General features: G+C 48.6%; 1 protein-coding gene across 2 annotated transcripts in view; it reads right to left on the reverse strand.

The window, feature by feature from the left end:
• Window positions 1–12,305, reverse strand: part of Slc2a9 (solute carrier family 2 member 9) — a 141,031-nt gene extending 128,726 nt beyond the window's left edge. The window contains exons 1-4 of one of the 2 annotated variants that reach the window (XM_037208896.1): window positions 12,237–12,305; window positions 8,728–8,817; window positions 7,461–7,623; window positions 3,186–3,280 (exon numbers count right to left, since the gene is read on the reverse strand). In XM_037208896.1, coding sequence (XP_037064791.1) covers window positions 3,186–3,245 — 60 coding nt within the window. In that variant the 5' untranslated portion in view covers window positions 3,246–3,280; window positions 7,461–7,623; window positions 8,728–8,817; window positions 12,237–12,305. The remainder of the gene's footprint in view (window positions 1–3,185; window positions 3,281–7,460; window positions 7,624–8,727; window positions 8,818–12,236) is intronic. The other variant, XM_028882372.2, reaches the window with a different exon arrangement.
• Between the last annotated feature and the right edge of the window lie 4,488 nt (window positions 12,306–16,793).

Genomic DNA, 16,793 nt, shown 5'->3' on the forward strand with positions numbered 1-16,793 from the left:
ACACAAGACTCAGGAAAGCTAGCAAGCTATGTTTAGTGGAGGGGACACGTGGAGATAAGGAATGTGAGAAGGAGAACCTGATTGTCACATGCACCTGAAGGCATCCGGCCTCAGATGCACAGCAAGGAGACAGTGCTGCCCTGGGTAATTGGGAACCACCCTGAGCAAGAAAAAAATAGCCTTAGTCCTCAGCCAGGGATTCACAGAGCCCAGATCATTGCCCGGTATGACATTCCTCAGCCAGGGACACCTCCTGTGGGCAGAGATAGTGGATGGATGCTATCTGGAAAAAAATACTACAGGTGACAGGCAAAAGGACTACGTGCCTGCGATCTAAGGTGCAGGAGGGGTAGCAGAGAATCAGGGGCTGCCACACCCCTACATGCTAAGGACCTAACAGTCATGGTCTCATTTCTTCCTTACCCACCACCCAGCTTTAGTCAGTGTGCTGTTTTCTCACTGCAACAACAGATCTCACCCGCTATTAAAAGCTTGCTGAGATTTCATCAGGTGACCCCTACTCCACTTAAACTTCCCACTGAGGCGGCAAGCTCAGGGGACCGGATCCAGGTGGTCAACATATGCCTGCAAGTACAGCCAGGCATGATATCACAGAGGGTGCCAGGGTCCTGTGCCACTCTGAGAGCTGTCTTGGGGAACTAATTGGCTTTCTACCTCACCCTCATGCTTATCATTGAGGACAGGATGCCTAGAGGTGAGATGTCCCTCTTCTGGTGGGCTATCCCAAATTGAACCTCAGAGGGTTGCCAGGGTGACATAGAGATGACCTCTACATGCCACATCTCCCCCCCCACACACACACCCATGAGAGCTGACAGTTACAGTAACAATGGAAAAGAACCATGGGGGGGGGGGAAAGAGACAGGGCTCAAATTCCTTGACCTTTCCACCTCTTGTGAGAAAACGCATGGATATTCCCTGACTTGCTACTGTCTCCACCTCTATTCTTTGCCAAGAACACCAGTTTAGCTGGGCGGTGGTGGCGCACGCCTTTACTCCCAGCACTCGGGAGGCAGAGGCAGGCGGATCTCTGTGAGTTCGAGGCCAGCCTGGGCTACAGAGTGAGTGCCAGGAAAGGTGCAAAGCTATACAGAGAAACCCTGTCTCGAAAAAAACAAACAAACAAAAAAGAACACCAGTTTGACTAAGAGAAGCGAATGAGGGAATCTGTGTCCTTGCAAAGGTCCCCGCGGCGTCGTTCTGGCTGTAAGCTCTTGGATGTGGTTGGGGAGGTACGAGGAGTCCTAAGCAAGGGGATCTTCCCAGCTGCTAAGTGTTAGGTCTGAGCCCATCGGACTTGGTGTTCCCACCATTTTACAGACAATAGCAGGCATCCTGTGGTGAGATGTGGGGAGAGGTCTGTGCTAGACTCCCTGGGGCCTCCAGGCTTCCGGTTATGAGAAATCCCAGAGGTGAGACCCCTCTGTCTCCTGCAGCAGGTGTCCTAGTCGACTCTGGGCGCTTTGTTGCTACAAAGAAGCAGACAGCTTGTCTAAAATTGTAAGAAATCTATCCAAACTCCAGGAAAACGATAGGCCCCTAGTGCTGGGGTTCTCCACGCTGGCCCCTACTCCTCCCATTCCAGGCCCCTCAGAAAGCCCGCCAAGGGTCAGCTCCTCCCCCCACCCAAGATGCTCAAGACCATGCCTACCCGATATTTAAGATATGGTCTCTGAACTGGCCATGTGATTTCTCTCCTGTTTCTTCCCCTGAGAATCACCCAAGGATGCTTTGCTCATGGATTTTAATTTAGCCGGATCTGATTTATTGCATCCTTGGAGAAACCCAATATTGGGGCATGGAAACTGTTCTTCTAGGAACACACACACACACACACACACACACACACACACACACACACACTCAGACATCAAAGGGCTGAGGCATCCCCTCACCCACTGAAGGCAACTGAGGTGCCATTTCTCTACAGCAACCCCCACACACTGCTAGATCCCTCATTTCCCTATAGTAGAAGAAGATCCTTCCCTGTAGTGGGTAGCTGTTCCAGCTTTGACCTGGAAGTACTACCCCTAGTGAGGCTTCTGGTAACTGCCACAACTACCTATGACCTGCCCCTGGGGTGGAGCCAAGACAGGAGCACTTAAGACCCAGATCCTCTTGGTTCTTGGTGATCCTGGATGCTAGATGGCAGACAGAGTCAGAGTTCTCCAGAGAACCCTGTTGGATTGCACCTCACCTCTCCCAGATCCTGTAACCAACCCCTTTACTGGCTGTAAGTTACCCCCCAAATAAATCTCCTTTTTAAGTACATGGAGTTGCCTTGATAAATCCCCACAATACTTCCCTTTCCTAAATACTTCGAAGCAGCCTCCCATATCTTCTCCAGTGCCCTGATATTTCCTCTCTTCCTTCCCTCTTCTTTTGGACCCCTGCCACATCCTCTCTGGCATTAAATAAATCCTGTTGCCCGAAGGAATGATCTTTGTCAGTGTCCTCTGCCCTAATGGAGACCGTCTGCTAAGTAATTCCTAGAGGCAGAAACAGGTAGAGCAAGGATGGATTGCAATGCATGCGTGTTGAAACTGCATGAATGCATGCATGAGTGTGTGCCTGTGTGGAGGGGGAGGTGTACACAGTGTCGAGGCCAAAGATGGATGTCAGATGTATTCCTTTTACTTTCCATCTTATTTTTTGAGACAGGATCTCTCACCGAATGTGGAGCGCCCCAGTTCCTTTAAGCTGGATGGCTAGTGGGTTCCAAGAATCCACCTGTCTCCACGCCCTGCCTCAGCACTAGCGCTACGGATGTGCACCCGCCACCACTTCTGGGTTCTAGGCAGCAAGGACTTTACTGAGTGAGCCATCTCCCCAGCTCCTCAATGTGTCCTTAGATTTAAGAGCAATGACCACATCGTTGTCATCGTCAAGATCCCGGCCTTGACCTTTGGAATGGGGACCCTCACAGCAAGTCCAGAGAGCCAGCAGCATAACGGGACTCTGGAGACTGTCTCCCTGTAGAAGCCACCCCAGACCTATATATAGTTGCCAGCGTCCCTCACTGCTGCCTCCTGGTACTCTGTCTTCTGCTGTTGTCACTCCCCACCCCCCACGCCCCCAGGGGAGTGTGAACGAACAGGAAGGACTGCCCTGTCCTGGTTACCAGAATGCACAGGTAAGGGGAAAACAAACAAAACAGGACTGACCACCTTCCTCTTCTGCTGGCTTTCTTTGTTTTCGGCTGGGTCCTTCTCGCTGAGCTTCATGGTTTGTTTTTCAGGCCCTGGGCTGCCTGTTACTCCTAAGAGCAAAAGAAAGGATGCCATTTAGCCTGCTGTCAAAGATGTGTAAGTCAGAGGAGCACCGGTTACTCCAGCTACCCCAGAGACTAAGGCAGGAGGTCGCGAGCCCAAGGCCCTACTGGTCTGCACAGTGAGTCAAGGCCAGGCTGGTAACTTATCGAGAACTTGTCTCAAAATAAAGTGTTTTGTAAAGGACCCAGGACATAGCTCACTGGTAGAACACTGGCTTAGCATGCATGAGGTCCTGGGTTCAACCCACAGTACCGCACAAGAAAAGAGGAAGTCGCAGGAGGCATGCTGAAAGATGCTCTCGGGCAAGGACACCAGGATGAGACACTGCAGTGTCCTCACTGGACCCCAGATCCCCAGAAGACCCAGGCACCTCTTGGCACAACTCCACTTAGGAAACGTGAGACAGGGCTGTGTTTCCCATGGCTGCCTCACAGCTTAGGGAATGCAGGCTGTTCCTTGAAGGAGAGGACCCACTCGGAAGGTCATGCTCACAAAGGCACACATAGGAAACACCAGACTGTCTGTCTCCAGAGGGGAAAATGAAGCCAGTGGAAATTGAGACAAAGTATCAGGCTTGGGAACAGTCACCAAACCGGTAACCCAAATCACTGGGAGACAGAAATGGGAAGCCCTGCTAATTTCTAGAGTTTTGAAGTGTTTTAGAATTTCTGGAGGATATATATGCTTTAGCTAAACTTGTCACAGCCTTTGTAAAAAATTTTCCTACGGTAAGAAAAAAAAATTGAGCACAAAGGTTTTTAGTCCAAGATATTCATTGCAACATTTTCTATGCTAGAAAATGGCATTTGAGATAGTAACTGTGTGGTGTGTTGCAAGGTCTTGACCCTGATTGGCTTCATTTTCCTTGCTAGTTAAAGAAGCAGGGGAAACCTCAGAGGAAGCAGATAGAATCAGCCCATGAAGAAAGGCTTTTATTAGGGACACGCGCACACACACACACACACACACATACACACACACACCAGGCATACACTCACCCATGCACAGCAAGGCACTCAGAAAAACCATCAGCAAATCAAAGTGGAGGCTCAGGAAGACAAAATCCAGTCTTTCTTTGAGTGCTGGGGCTTTGAGGGGTCTTCTTCCCCTAATTCAGAATTGGTCAGTTTGAACAGACACAAGGAGGCTGATAGGCCCTAACTTTGGAGCAGGCATGTCCTGAGCCCAGTTTGAAAGCATCAGACCAACCAACAGGCAGGAAGCCCTGCTGGCCAGAGAAAAAGCCCAAAAGTCCACCAGGCTTGAAGGTTTCTGTTTCTGGTCAGGAGGATGCAGAAGAGACAGCAAGTATGCCATTAAAAAAAAAAAAAATCTACTAGTGGTTCCTTTTTCTGTCTGTCTACTGGGGATCTGCAGCAGGAATGTTTATGTATATCATAACGGAAAGTGTGTGTGTATGTGGTATGTGTGTGTGTTAGGTATGTATTGTGTGTGTTAGTGTGTTGTGTGTCTATTATGTGTGTGTGTATATGTGTGTGTTGTCTCCTCTGTGTATGTATTATGTATGCTGTATACATTGCTTGTGCATGTGTGTGTGCTCATGTGCACCAAGGCTAGAGGTCCATGTCAGGTGTCATCCTCAGTTGCTGCCCACTTTAGTTTCTGAGACAGGATCTTTCACTGAATTGGATGCTCACAGATTTGACTGGTCTGGCTGGCTGGCAAGCTCCAGGGATCCTCGGGTTTCTGCCTCCCCTATGCTCAGGTTACTGATGTTACTGCAAAGCCCAGCTTTTTATCTGGATGCTGGGGATCCAAATTCAGGTCCTCATGTTTGCACATCAGGAACTCTACTGACTGAGCCTCTCCCCACCCCATAGAAAGTCTTATGGTCCTTACCAAATGTTATAAATGTTATCTAGGGATAGAGCAATGGCTCAGTGGTTAAGAGGATGTACTGTTCTTGCAAAGGACCCACATTCAGTTCCCAGCATTCAGGTGAGGTAGCTCACAACTGCCCATGCCTACAGCTCTAAGATACCCAACACCCTCTTCTGGCCTCCTCAGGCATCTGCACTCATAGACACACACTCACAAGGACACACACATATACATAATTTAAAATAAAATAAGTCTTGTTTAAAAGCCTATTATCTAATAACATGTGGTGACAGGAAAAAATACTCAGAATAAATTTCTATTTGGCAAGTGGAGGAAGATACATAAGTGAATATGTGTCATTTGACATTAGACACAGATGTACTGATGGTTAATACTTTGTATGTTAAGCATTGCTTGTGTTTAAACTAAGTCTGTGTCCTCTTACTCAAATCCAAATGTAGGATTTGTATGTTGAGCACTCACTTAGCAAGCAGATTTTCAGTGAAGATCAAACAGGCTTCTAATTAGAAAAAGAAGTCACTCAAAACATTCATAGCTAGAGAGGAGAAATCATTGCCTGTCTTCTAAGGGACAAATTGGGACAAACATAGCGAATGAATAAGGTAAACCAGTGCTCATTTGCCATTCTGAAAGTCTTTGGGCCTTGAAGGGTAATCTGTAGTGAATCTACTCTGTCTGTGTTCTGTATATGAAACAACAAAGCCTGGGTGACGTATCTGTTTATAACATGATGTGCTGAACATCTGATACCCATTACTGAGACAAGCAGCTTGGGGAAAAAATTAATTTAAAATATTATTACTCATTGACAATGCACCTGGTCAGCCAATGATTTTAACAGGCTTATAAACATAAGAAGATTAATGTTTTCATACCTGCCAGCACGACACTCACTGTGCCGCTCACAAATCAAGGAGCAAACTCAACCTTTAAGGCTTAATACTTGAATACTCTCTGTAACGGATATAGGTACAACAGTGATTCTCTGAAAGATCTGGGTAAATTGAAAACCTTTTGGAAACAAGTCACCATCCGAGACACCACTGTGGCTCACTGGATGAAGTAAAAATAACAACACATTATAGGATCATGGAAAAGGGTAACTCCAGCCCTCAGAGATTACTCTCAGGGATTCAAGACTTCCAGGAAGGAGTAATGGCATATGGCAGGCGTAGCAAAAGAGCTAGAGACTGCAAATGAATTTCCATAGTCATATGATAAAACTTGAATGGACAAGCAACAAACAAACAAACAAACAAACAAACAAACAAACAAACAAAAAGTTCTTTCTTGCAGTGGAATCTATTGCCAAGGAGGATGCTATGAAAATTGTTGAAATGATAACAAAAGATTTATAACGTTCCAGAAACTTGGTTGGGAAGGCAGTGGCAAGTTTTTGAGATGACTAAATGAAGACGATGCAGACAGGGCTGCAGGGATGAGTGGGGACAGTGGAAACAGGGATGCAGGATAAGCATGGACAGTGGAGACAGGGCTGGAGGATGACCAAGGACAGAAATGTTTTCATGCATGACCAGATGAGTCAGAAATAGCAAAACCTAAGCTGCAGTCATACGTAGCTATGATACTATGGAGATCTTGATCTTTTTGTTTTGTTTTGTTTTCCCATAATTTTCCAATTCTTCTACATTGAAAAAAATGTTAATCTAATGACACATTTAATTGCTTTAGTTTTTAAAAAAAAGTTCTGAAGTTTTGAGTAGCCAAGCCAAGTCACAACCTCCATGTACCACTTCCTAAGGTAAAAGGCACCACCCTAAAAAGGCTGCAGGGTCTTCACCTCACCGGATGCTGCAGCCTGGGCTGGATTCAGGCCCAGGAGTCACCACAGCTGCCTTAGCCACATGTCAGTGGGACACGGAAGGCCCTGCACTGATGATAGTGGACATGGTATCACATTACATCCCTGGGCCTATTTTCCCTGAAACATTTGCAAGCCTTTTGGCAGCTGCCTAGGCTATCCTTGGCCTAGAGGAAAGGCGGAAAGGCTTTATGCCTCATTAATCCTTCCTTCCATCACCTGCTGCCTCCTCCTGGAAACTGACCTGTGTCTTCCTGGTACCCCAGAGCAAAATCCAATCATCCCAGAAGCCAGGACACAGAGACTGCTCTCTCTCTCTCTCTCTCTCTCTCTCTCTCTCTCTCTCTCTCTCTCTCTCTCTCTCCCTCTCTCTCTCTCCCCTTCCCTCCCTCCCTCCCTCCCCTTCCCTCTTTATATATGTGCGTATGATATGTGTCTATCTGTATCTATGTGTACATATCTGTCTATCTCTCTGAGTTTACCTGTGTGTATGTCAATCTCTGTCTGTCTGTCTGTCTCTACGTGTGTGGACGTCTTCTCATCAGCAGTGCTCTCCTATGTGTGCTCGTCCATTTTATGTATCACCATGGCTAGTCCACAGCGCCGCTGCGCTGGTTGGATATCTGCAGAACCATTCAGAGGTTGCTGAAAAAGAGTTTTCCACTTTAGTCTGCATTTGCAACCATCTGACTTAAGTGAAGCAGATGGCCCTCTGCGATGTAGGCGGCCTTCCCCAGTCACTTCACAACCCCAAGAGAAAAAAACATGTGAGCCCTGAAGAGGAAGGGGATCCACCTCAGGACTACAACACAGGAGTTCTCCCAAGTTTCAAGTCTTGGAACATGACTACATCAATCAGCATTGCTGTAAGTTGCAAGCTCCGAACCAGCCTCACTTTTTCCCATTTCCCCCATTCCAACCCCCCGCCCCCACCCCTCCACCCCACCCCCACCCCCCTACTCAGCTCCCTCTCAGAAAGTCCACCAAGCAAGGGCCCCTCCCCTGGAGCTACCCAAGAGGCCTACAGGGTATTTAAGCCTCCTAGAAAACCACCACGTTGTTTTTTCCGGAATCTCCTGGTCTCATCTCTGGGGATGAGAAAAAAAAAATCACCCAGGAATGTTTTGCCCAATAAACTTGCTCTTTTATTCTTAATTTGGCTTGATTCGGCTTACTGTGTAGGCAGAGAGACTAAATAATTGCTAAAGTGAATTTGTAGCTTGCTGTGTGGATTTGGGGCTTGCCAGTCCCCAAAATTGCAGGAAGCAATCCAGACAGAAAGGGGGTGGGGGTGGGGTGGGATTTCCTACTGTTTTTGTATTTCCTTCCTTCCTTCCTTCCTTCCTTCCTTCCTTCCTTCCTTCCTTCCTTCCTTCCTTTCTTTCTTCTTTCTAAAGAACCCTGACTGATTCCCTCTCCCACTTCTCACAGCCTGTCCCTCTGTCCATTCTGGCAAAAGACCTGACTAGCCAGAAAGGAGTGCAGCATGCAGGACCTGGGGCCTGGGCCTGGGACCTGGGGCCTGGGGCCTGGGGTCTAGTCTCTGTGTGACTAAGCAAGAGCCAGGATTTGAAAGACAGTGGGGAGAACAAGTCATTGGAATTAGAAGCCTAGGTCTCTCCCATCCTGGCTTCCCTGCTGGGACCTCTACAGTTCTCCCTGGTGGTGATCACTGGAGGAAGGCGCTGCACACAAAGAGCCCTGGGAGGTGCCTGGCAAAGCCTTGGTGTCTGACAGTTATTTACTCACCCTTAAAGGAGGATCCCAGACAGAGCAGAGGTGGGACGGTGGGTTGGTGGAGAGGATGTCCTAGTGGTTCTGGTTCTGGTTCTCCCTGAGCTGGAAATGAAAAAAAATAGTCTTTAATGCCACCAACTAGGAAAGGTCGCCCAGGGAGAAAGAACAGAGAGAGGACTCCTGAGGAAGCCCGCCTGGAAAGAGACGGCAGGGAACAGTGAGCAGGGAGGGAGGCAGGATACAGCAAACAAGGCCACTGAGGGCTGGGGGTGACATGCCAAGTCTTTCTGACTCAAGGGTTGACTGACTCAAGAGACGAGTGTCATTATAGCATGGGTGTTCCGAGTGTGCAGGCAGGGGAGAGACGGAGTTGAAAGAGGAGCCTGTGTGTAGACTGGCTTTATAGGACATCAGCCGGGGAGGAGGTGCAGGGAAGCCACAGGCCGAGGGGTGTGCCGTCAAACGATGGACCAGGGTAAAATCTTGGCAGAGACTATAGATTTGGAAGCAGGAAGGTGGGAGACTGCTAGGTAAGGCTTGTATGTTCTGGGACCATCTATACCCCAAAGCTACCTGCGCTCTGACATCTCTCTATGCTGTCCCGTGCAGTCTACCTCCCATCCCACTCTGTCTGCATTCCATCACCCAGTGATGTCAACATACAGAGTGAAGCAAGCAGTCAACCTAAGGGAAGGCAGGACCCGGTGTGGGTGTTTGTCATGAATTCAGTCTGGAGAGCAGCCCTGTATCCATCCCTGCCGGGGTGTTGAGGGTCCGGCCGTGGAGAAGGAAGATAACAGGCCTTCACCATCAGTGAGTTCCCAGTGACCAGCATGGGCTTACATTTGGAAACGGGTTAGAGAAAATGTGACCTTAGCTGTGGTTAGAGTGCGGCCCATGCACCCACCACTGGGGTCATTGAGAAGTCAAGGTCAGGGTGTGCAGGCAGCTGTCAGAAGCACGGAGGCAAGAGAGAACAGATGTGGGTGGGAGTAGAGAAGGTACTTAGTCTATGTGACAGGGTTAAGACAAGGGGCCATGGGCCAGGGAGGGTGGACAGAGACTCAGCAAGTCCCCAAACTGTGAGGCTTCTGTGAGAGGGGCGAGCTAAGCGCTAGGACAGGATGAGGGATATGCATACTCTTTCTAAGAAGATGCTATAAAGGGCCATGCTCTGGCCCTTTCTCAGACACATCTAACTTTGGGTCCATGGACTGCAGGCACCCTAGGATAGCTATCAGTGTAGCCAAACACAAAACTGTAAACATACTGAAAATACAGGGTTTTCTTTGCATTTTTTTTTTTCTTTTCGGTTTCTATCACATCATTCTGGAGCATTAACTCTGTAAATGGCAATTTGATTCTGGGCTGTCCAAGTCTGGACACCTGGGTGAGAGGGCTATGAGTGATGAACTGGGCTTCCTTCTCATTCACAGCCAGCTGGGGTTGGGTCCTATTTCCTGGTCAGCAAAGAACGGCAAGAGAGCTGCTAACTCAGCAAAACCCACTGCCCACAGAGTGCCGCAGTAAGAGCTCCAGATTAGAAGCCTCACCCTTCAGGCTCCAGAGCCAAGGACACTCTTCCTCAGTTTCAGTAGGTCTCCTCCCCAGCACGTCTTGTGCAAGGGCCACATTTGAGAGCTTATGCCTCAGGTAGCATGGACTCTGAGACCAGGGTTTCTAACCTCAGCTCTATAACTTACGAAGCTGTGCGGCTAGCAGAAAATGACTTGACTTCTCTGTGCCTCCATTTCAAAGGGAGAGGTTGACAAGGCCAATCTCGTGCGGCTGCTGAGAGGGGGGATGCACCTAGTCCACAGCAAAGGTCCAGGAGCTAGAATGGTAGGGTAATCCCCACCTGAAGCACAGCCGACGGCCCCTGTAGACAGCTGTGGCGCTCCATAAGGAATAGCTGATGTCTTAGAACCGGTTAAGGTGGCTCACTAGCTAAGTCTGCTTGGTATGAAACTAGAGAACTCTGCATGCCCTCAACACAACTAGGTGAGGCTTAAATAGAACAAGAAACAAACAAAACCCATGAGATAAACACAAGATCTGTTTAGGGGCACTACAATGTCAGCTCCCTGCCCCTCAGCCTGCAGGGACCAGACTGCCATTCAGGACAAAACTATGCCAATGCATAGAGAGAACAGGTCAGTTCCCACGCGAGAATGCTCCTGTACTCAGTGGGGAATGCCCCAGTCCCTTGAACGTCAGCAGCCACTGTGGCAGCCCATGCTCTTCTTCGCCAGGCCTCCTCAAAATCCAGCAGCGACAGGGATAATAGCCAACAGAGCAAAACACCGGGACTCTGCTCTGGCAATGGGACTGACCCCTACCTAGGCCGTCCCATGGTTAAATATTTAGAAAACCACCACCATCACCATTCTACTGCGGCTGCTAATAAAATCCCACAGCTGATGTAGGGTTAGAGAGAAGACAGCTTTGACTCAAAGAAGTGTCTCACCCACACAGCTTATCCTAGAGGCCGGCTCTGAGCCCAGACAGCTGAAGTGAGACCTCCTTCAGGAGCAAAGGCAAGTAAAGGTGCTTCCAGTATCAGCGGGCCACAGAGACCGTCAAGAGATACGGACTCTTCTCCATCCTGGCCAGGCAAGCTAGAGGCCACCCTTCCTAGAAGTGCCTACATCACTGCCTCGCGCATGTGGCTCAATATTGTGCATGTGGCTCTGCTGAGCTGAGTGGAGGCTGGTGTGGGCTCCATTAAGCTGCTGCCTGGTAGCTCAAGCAGAAAATCTCACCGCAGGGGCCAGTGAGATGGCACAGTGGATAAAGGAGCTTGCCACCAAGCCTGATGGTCTAAAACCATGGAGGGGAGGGGGGGTGAAAAACCAACTTGTACAAGTTTTCTTCTGACCTCCATGCACGTGCGCATGTGTACACACACACACACACACACACACACACACACACAATGTAAAAAAGAAAAAGAAAGAAGGAAGCAAGGGAGGAAGGGAGGAAGGAAGAAAGGAAGAAAGAAAGAAAGAAAACAAAACATGGTACACACTGGGCTTTGACCTCTCCTATTGGCTAGCAGCTTTTGGCTCTTGCTTTATTCCTGGTGCTCAATATTTCCTGGAGTTTAAGTTCCAGTGATTAGCACGAAGCTAAAGTGAATTCTAAAACAAGGTTCCAGAAATGAATGTGGAATAAAGGAGATTTTGAGAAAGAGAGGGAGAGAATGAGAAGGGATATGAAGATTGGGAAGAGAGAATTACGGACAATTAGGAGGAGGGAGGAGAAAGGCAGGAAGGAGGGGAAGGAGGGAGGGACATGGGAATAATTACGGCCACAATCACACACAATGCTGTTCCTATAGAAAGCTTACCAGACACCACACTAAGTAATTTATCTGCATATTCTCACTTAATCTTCACCAAAACCCTGCAAAGCTCATTCTCAAGTTCCTCCTTTATCAAATCCCTGCCTCAGTTGCTCTGGCAGTCCTCATCATTGGCAAAATCCTCCCAAAGCTGCCCGAAGGCAGGAGGGTAACTCACCGGTGCCCTGAGCCTCCTCGTCCACTCTAGTCTAAAGAGCAAATGGACTATGCCTCATAAATAGATCAGCACCCAATATGATCAGATATGAACCTGGGAACTTGCAAAATAAAACAGCATTAATGATTAAGCTGCATCCAGCTGTTATTGTAAACATCTGGGATGCCCATCATGATAAGCAATTAATGATTAACATCTGAAGATCGATGACAGCAAGCTGAGCTGACTGAAAACATGACTAGGCGTGTGGCAGAATGTGCTCAAGCAGGAATCCGGGGCAGAGAAATCCAGATGAAGCCATTCTCAGACGAGCCAATGACCTTGGCATCCCTTCCTTGTGTGTCTTATCCGAGATCCCCTTAACAAGAGGATGCCACCATGGGACAATTAAACCCCCTGGCCTGAAGCAAAAGTCAACTGGAATGCCATGGAAGAGTCACATGTGGGTGTCAATCCTGGAGCCCAGACAAGGCCACACCTCCTAATCTTTTCAAATAGTGCCATCCCCCAGTGTCCAAGCATTCAAATCCATAAGCTTATGGGGACCATTCTCATTCAAATTACCACAGGTGACTCCATCTAGACCTTAAGCCCACCCCCACACTGAGGCATCGCACACCTGTTCCCCAAGATCCAGCCTGAGGTGCTCCTGCTCAGCCAGTGCCCTCCTACAGCTAAGAAACATCTCACACACCGAAGACAGCTGTGAGCTTCCGTGGTCCTGCCCAATCTGCTCTGCCTCAAGCCTTGGTCTCCTTGAGCTTCCCCTAGCCTCACAGGCCAAACAGCTAAGACTCTGCGGCCTTGAAAACCCTTTCTCTGTCGGTCAAAGCTCAGCATTTTGGCTGGAGCAGAAGCCATCTCATCTCACACAGGCAATGGCCACAGCCTTCTGAGACTTCTTTGTCTACCTAGCAACATCTGATGAATGACTGAAGCAAATCAGACTCCTACAAACCACCCTCCTGAAAGCGCTCAATGGTTTTCTAGGAACCCACCCTCCTGAGCTCAGACAACTCTTGCACCTCATCAGTGTGGCTGCAGCCATTGAGGAAGGCGTTGGCACTCCAGACTAAGACTCAAATTCTAGGGCTGCTGATGGACCACTAGGAGTCTCCAGAAAGCCACCAGGACCACATCTGTCCCCCTACCTGTCACTATCCACTCTCTTGCTAGTCTACTATGATCTCTGCCCCTGGCCTTCCTGATGTCCCAGATCATCCACACTTCCCCTGTCCCAGGACATCCGGGCTTGCCATTCCTGCCTTCTAGCCAGGAAACCCTTCCCAGAACCCCCACAGGTGGCCTTGTTCTGGTCCTAGAATGACAAACTTCAAATGCCTCCTTCTCAGGACTGTTCAGATGCTGCCTACCCCTCCCCTACCCCAAGGGCCTGCTCTCCCTGTCTCTCCCACCTTTTCCCTCTCCATCCTGCCCTCAGTACCTTTAACTTTCTTCTTTTAATCAATGAGTCTACTTTATTTGTCTGGGGCTTTTAGCTACCGTCTTCTGCGTAGTTTAACTCCCTATGCAGAAACTTCCGCTCCTGTTCCCTCTGTGCACTCCCCAGTGTCCAGAGCAGTGACGAGTATTCCTGATCAGAGGAGTCAGAATGCCAGGGGAGGTGTTCGGCTTGTTTGCAGCTGCCCAGGAGTCCTGCTCAACATTGCACCTGAGACTGACACAGGGCATGACGAGCCACATGCTGGGTGAGGGTGGACAGACTTTTCTGTGATAGAGGTAGAGTCCTAGGACCTTGGTGGCACTGGAGCCCAGTGTCTTGTGTTGGGCCAGGGACTTCCTACCCAGCTGGCTTTCCTGGTGCTTGACTCCCACACTTTCTGCATCTGGCCAGAGCTGGTCTGTAGCCCCCAGTGCATCATAAGTCTCCTGCCACCCATCCTGTGGAGACCAAGGGGACCACTGGAGCTCCTTGCAGAGAGGGGCCTGGCTGCCTATAGGATTGCCATAGCTGCTGTGTTCTGTGCCTCCTCGTCCTGCTCACAGGCATCCCACAGGGCACGTGACTTTTCCATGAACCAATCTTGATGGAGAGCTGACAGTTTGGGTGGGACAGTGATTGGAAATCACATAAATCAATCTCTCTGGGGTGGGGAAGCACGTACATGCACGGGCACGTGGAAGCCAGAGATTGACATCGAGTGTCATTCCTCAAGCACTGTCCACCTTGATTCCTGAAGTAGGGGCTTTCACTGATCTTATCTGCTTGTCTCTGTCCCCCTTTCCTGTGATTACAGGTGCATGCCACCATGTCCCGCTTTTTTTCAAGTGGGTGCTGAGGATCAAATGTGGGTCTCCATGTTTACAAGGAGAGAACATTACCAATCAATAATCCCCCAGCCTTACAATCCTCTTGGGTGAAGAAATTCAATAGACGCAAACATCTCTCTAGACTTCTTCAAGGTTAGGATCATTTTTTAAAAGTGGATCTGAACATTCCAAGATCCAGAACCTCTTCCTTGACCCTTGGGTTTTGCTTAAGTGGGAGCAGCAAAGCTCTGTACACACATCAACTAAAGTTCAAACCATGACTGTTGCCAACCAGCTGTGTGACCTTAGAGCAAACTTAACCTCTCTGAGTTTGGCTTACCTGAACCACAAAAGCGACAACATGTTCCTGTTTGGGGATTAATAATAACATGTAGACTTAACACCCAACATCCATCAGAGGCTGGTTGAGTGTAGCTATTTTTAAGGTCTGTAAGTCAATCATTCATAAAATTCAGAAGACTCAAATATTTATACTTTGACATTCATTGAGAGTTTTTCTCAGGTTCTTGTTCTGCTTGGCTAGAGCCATCTGGCAAGAATGGAGCAGTCTCTGGGACCTGAGCAGGTCTGCACCACCATGCTGCTTTCTGGGAGACTCAGCACATGTCCTGATGGTGAAGGCCCAAGGCCTACACACTGGCCAGCAAGGGTCTTACTGAGACTTGACAAGGCCAGTCTGAGCCCTTTTGTTGAACACAGCCCTGGAAAGGAAGAGCCTCAGGCTGCTGATGGTGTCTCTGCTCACTGCAGGGATCACAGGCTCCTGCTTCAAACAGCTTAGGTGGTACAGAGAATTGAGAAGCCCAGAAGATGGGTTTGTTGGAGAGGATGATTCTGATGAAGAGAGGCATAAACTGATTTGTGGTGTCAGGAAGGGAGAAAGGATCATCTGAGCCCCCAAAGATGCTAAAATGCACTGAAATGTACTGTATGGAGTGGGCAAAAAATACAGGTGCAACATTCTAGTATCCTATTATTCATAGTCTCTCCAGCAAGACAGGACTGGAAAAGAGACATGCTCACTCATGCATTTGTTTATTGACCATCCACATGTCCATTCAGCAGTCTGTATAAAGGCCCTACTGTGTGTCAGGCACACAGTATGTCTAGGTAGGGAAAAGTCCTGCCCACCCCTCCCCCTAGCCCCTATACACAATAGACTGCAGTCAGACGCCAACAACCACACACTTACGTTATAATTTAGATATAATCTCTTGGGGTTGATGTTTAGACACTGTAGTGGTTTTGTTTGTTTGGTTTGGCTTTGAGTTTTATCTCACTGTACATCTCCAGCTGGTCTGGAGCTCACTATGTAAATCAGCTTGGCCTCGAATTTATAGAGATCTACCTGCCCCTATCTCCCGAAGGCTGGGATTAAAGGCATACACTTCCATACCTGGTTCACCATACTGGCTTGTATGTGAAATGTCTCCCCTAGGCTCATGGATTTGAACACCTGGTCCTCAATTGGTGGTGCCACTTGGGGAGGTTATGGAACCTTGAGAAGGTATGGTCACATTGGGGGAAATGCACCACCCATTTGGATGGGCTTTGAGGGTTTATAGCCTCACCCCACTTCTTGCTCTGTCTCTCTGCTTTCTTCTGTGTGTAGATGGAAAAAAATGTGTGAGCAGCCAGGCATTTGCTCCTGTCAGCATGGTGTGCCCCCACATTCCCCATCATTATGGAACGGTAAACCAAAATAAATTCTTTCTTCTACAGGTTGCTTTCGGTCATGGGATTTTGTCACAGCAAATGCTAGAGATGGTAGCAGGTGGCAGCAGTTGCTAGGAACGGTGGCAGGAGAGCCTGGCTTACTTGAGAAAATTTAAGGAGCTCATGTCAAGCACTGAGTGGGGTGAGGGGCCAGTCAGTCAAGCAGCAGAAACCATCAAGCAGAATGTGCTTGGGCCAGAATGTGCTTCTCTAATATGAGTTAGAGAAGTGGTTCTCAATGTGTAGGTCACTACCCCCTTGGGGATCGACTGACCCTTTCACAGGGGTCCCCTACACCTAAGTCCATCGGAAAACCCAGATATTTGCATTACGATTCGAAACAGTAGCAAAAATACAGTTTTGAAGTAGCAATGAAAATAATTTTATGGTTGGGAGTCACCACCACATGAGGAACTGTATTAAAGGGTCCCAGCATTAGGAAGGTTGAGAACCACTGTTAGGGAGATGCATATGAGTGGAGCTGTGGTCATGAGGCAAGCTTAACATTGGGAGCAATGTTAGGAATGTGGGTCTGTCCCCAGAGCAATG

This window comes from Peromyscus leucopus, chromosome 10 (assembly GCF_004664715.2).
Source record: "Peromyscus leucopus breed LL Stock chromosome 10, UCI_PerLeu_2.1, whole genome shotgun sequence".
In the NCBI taxonomy this organism is placed as follows: domain Eukaryota; kingdom Metazoa; phylum Chordata; class Mammalia; order Rodentia; family Cricetidae; genus Peromyscus; species Peromyscus leucopus.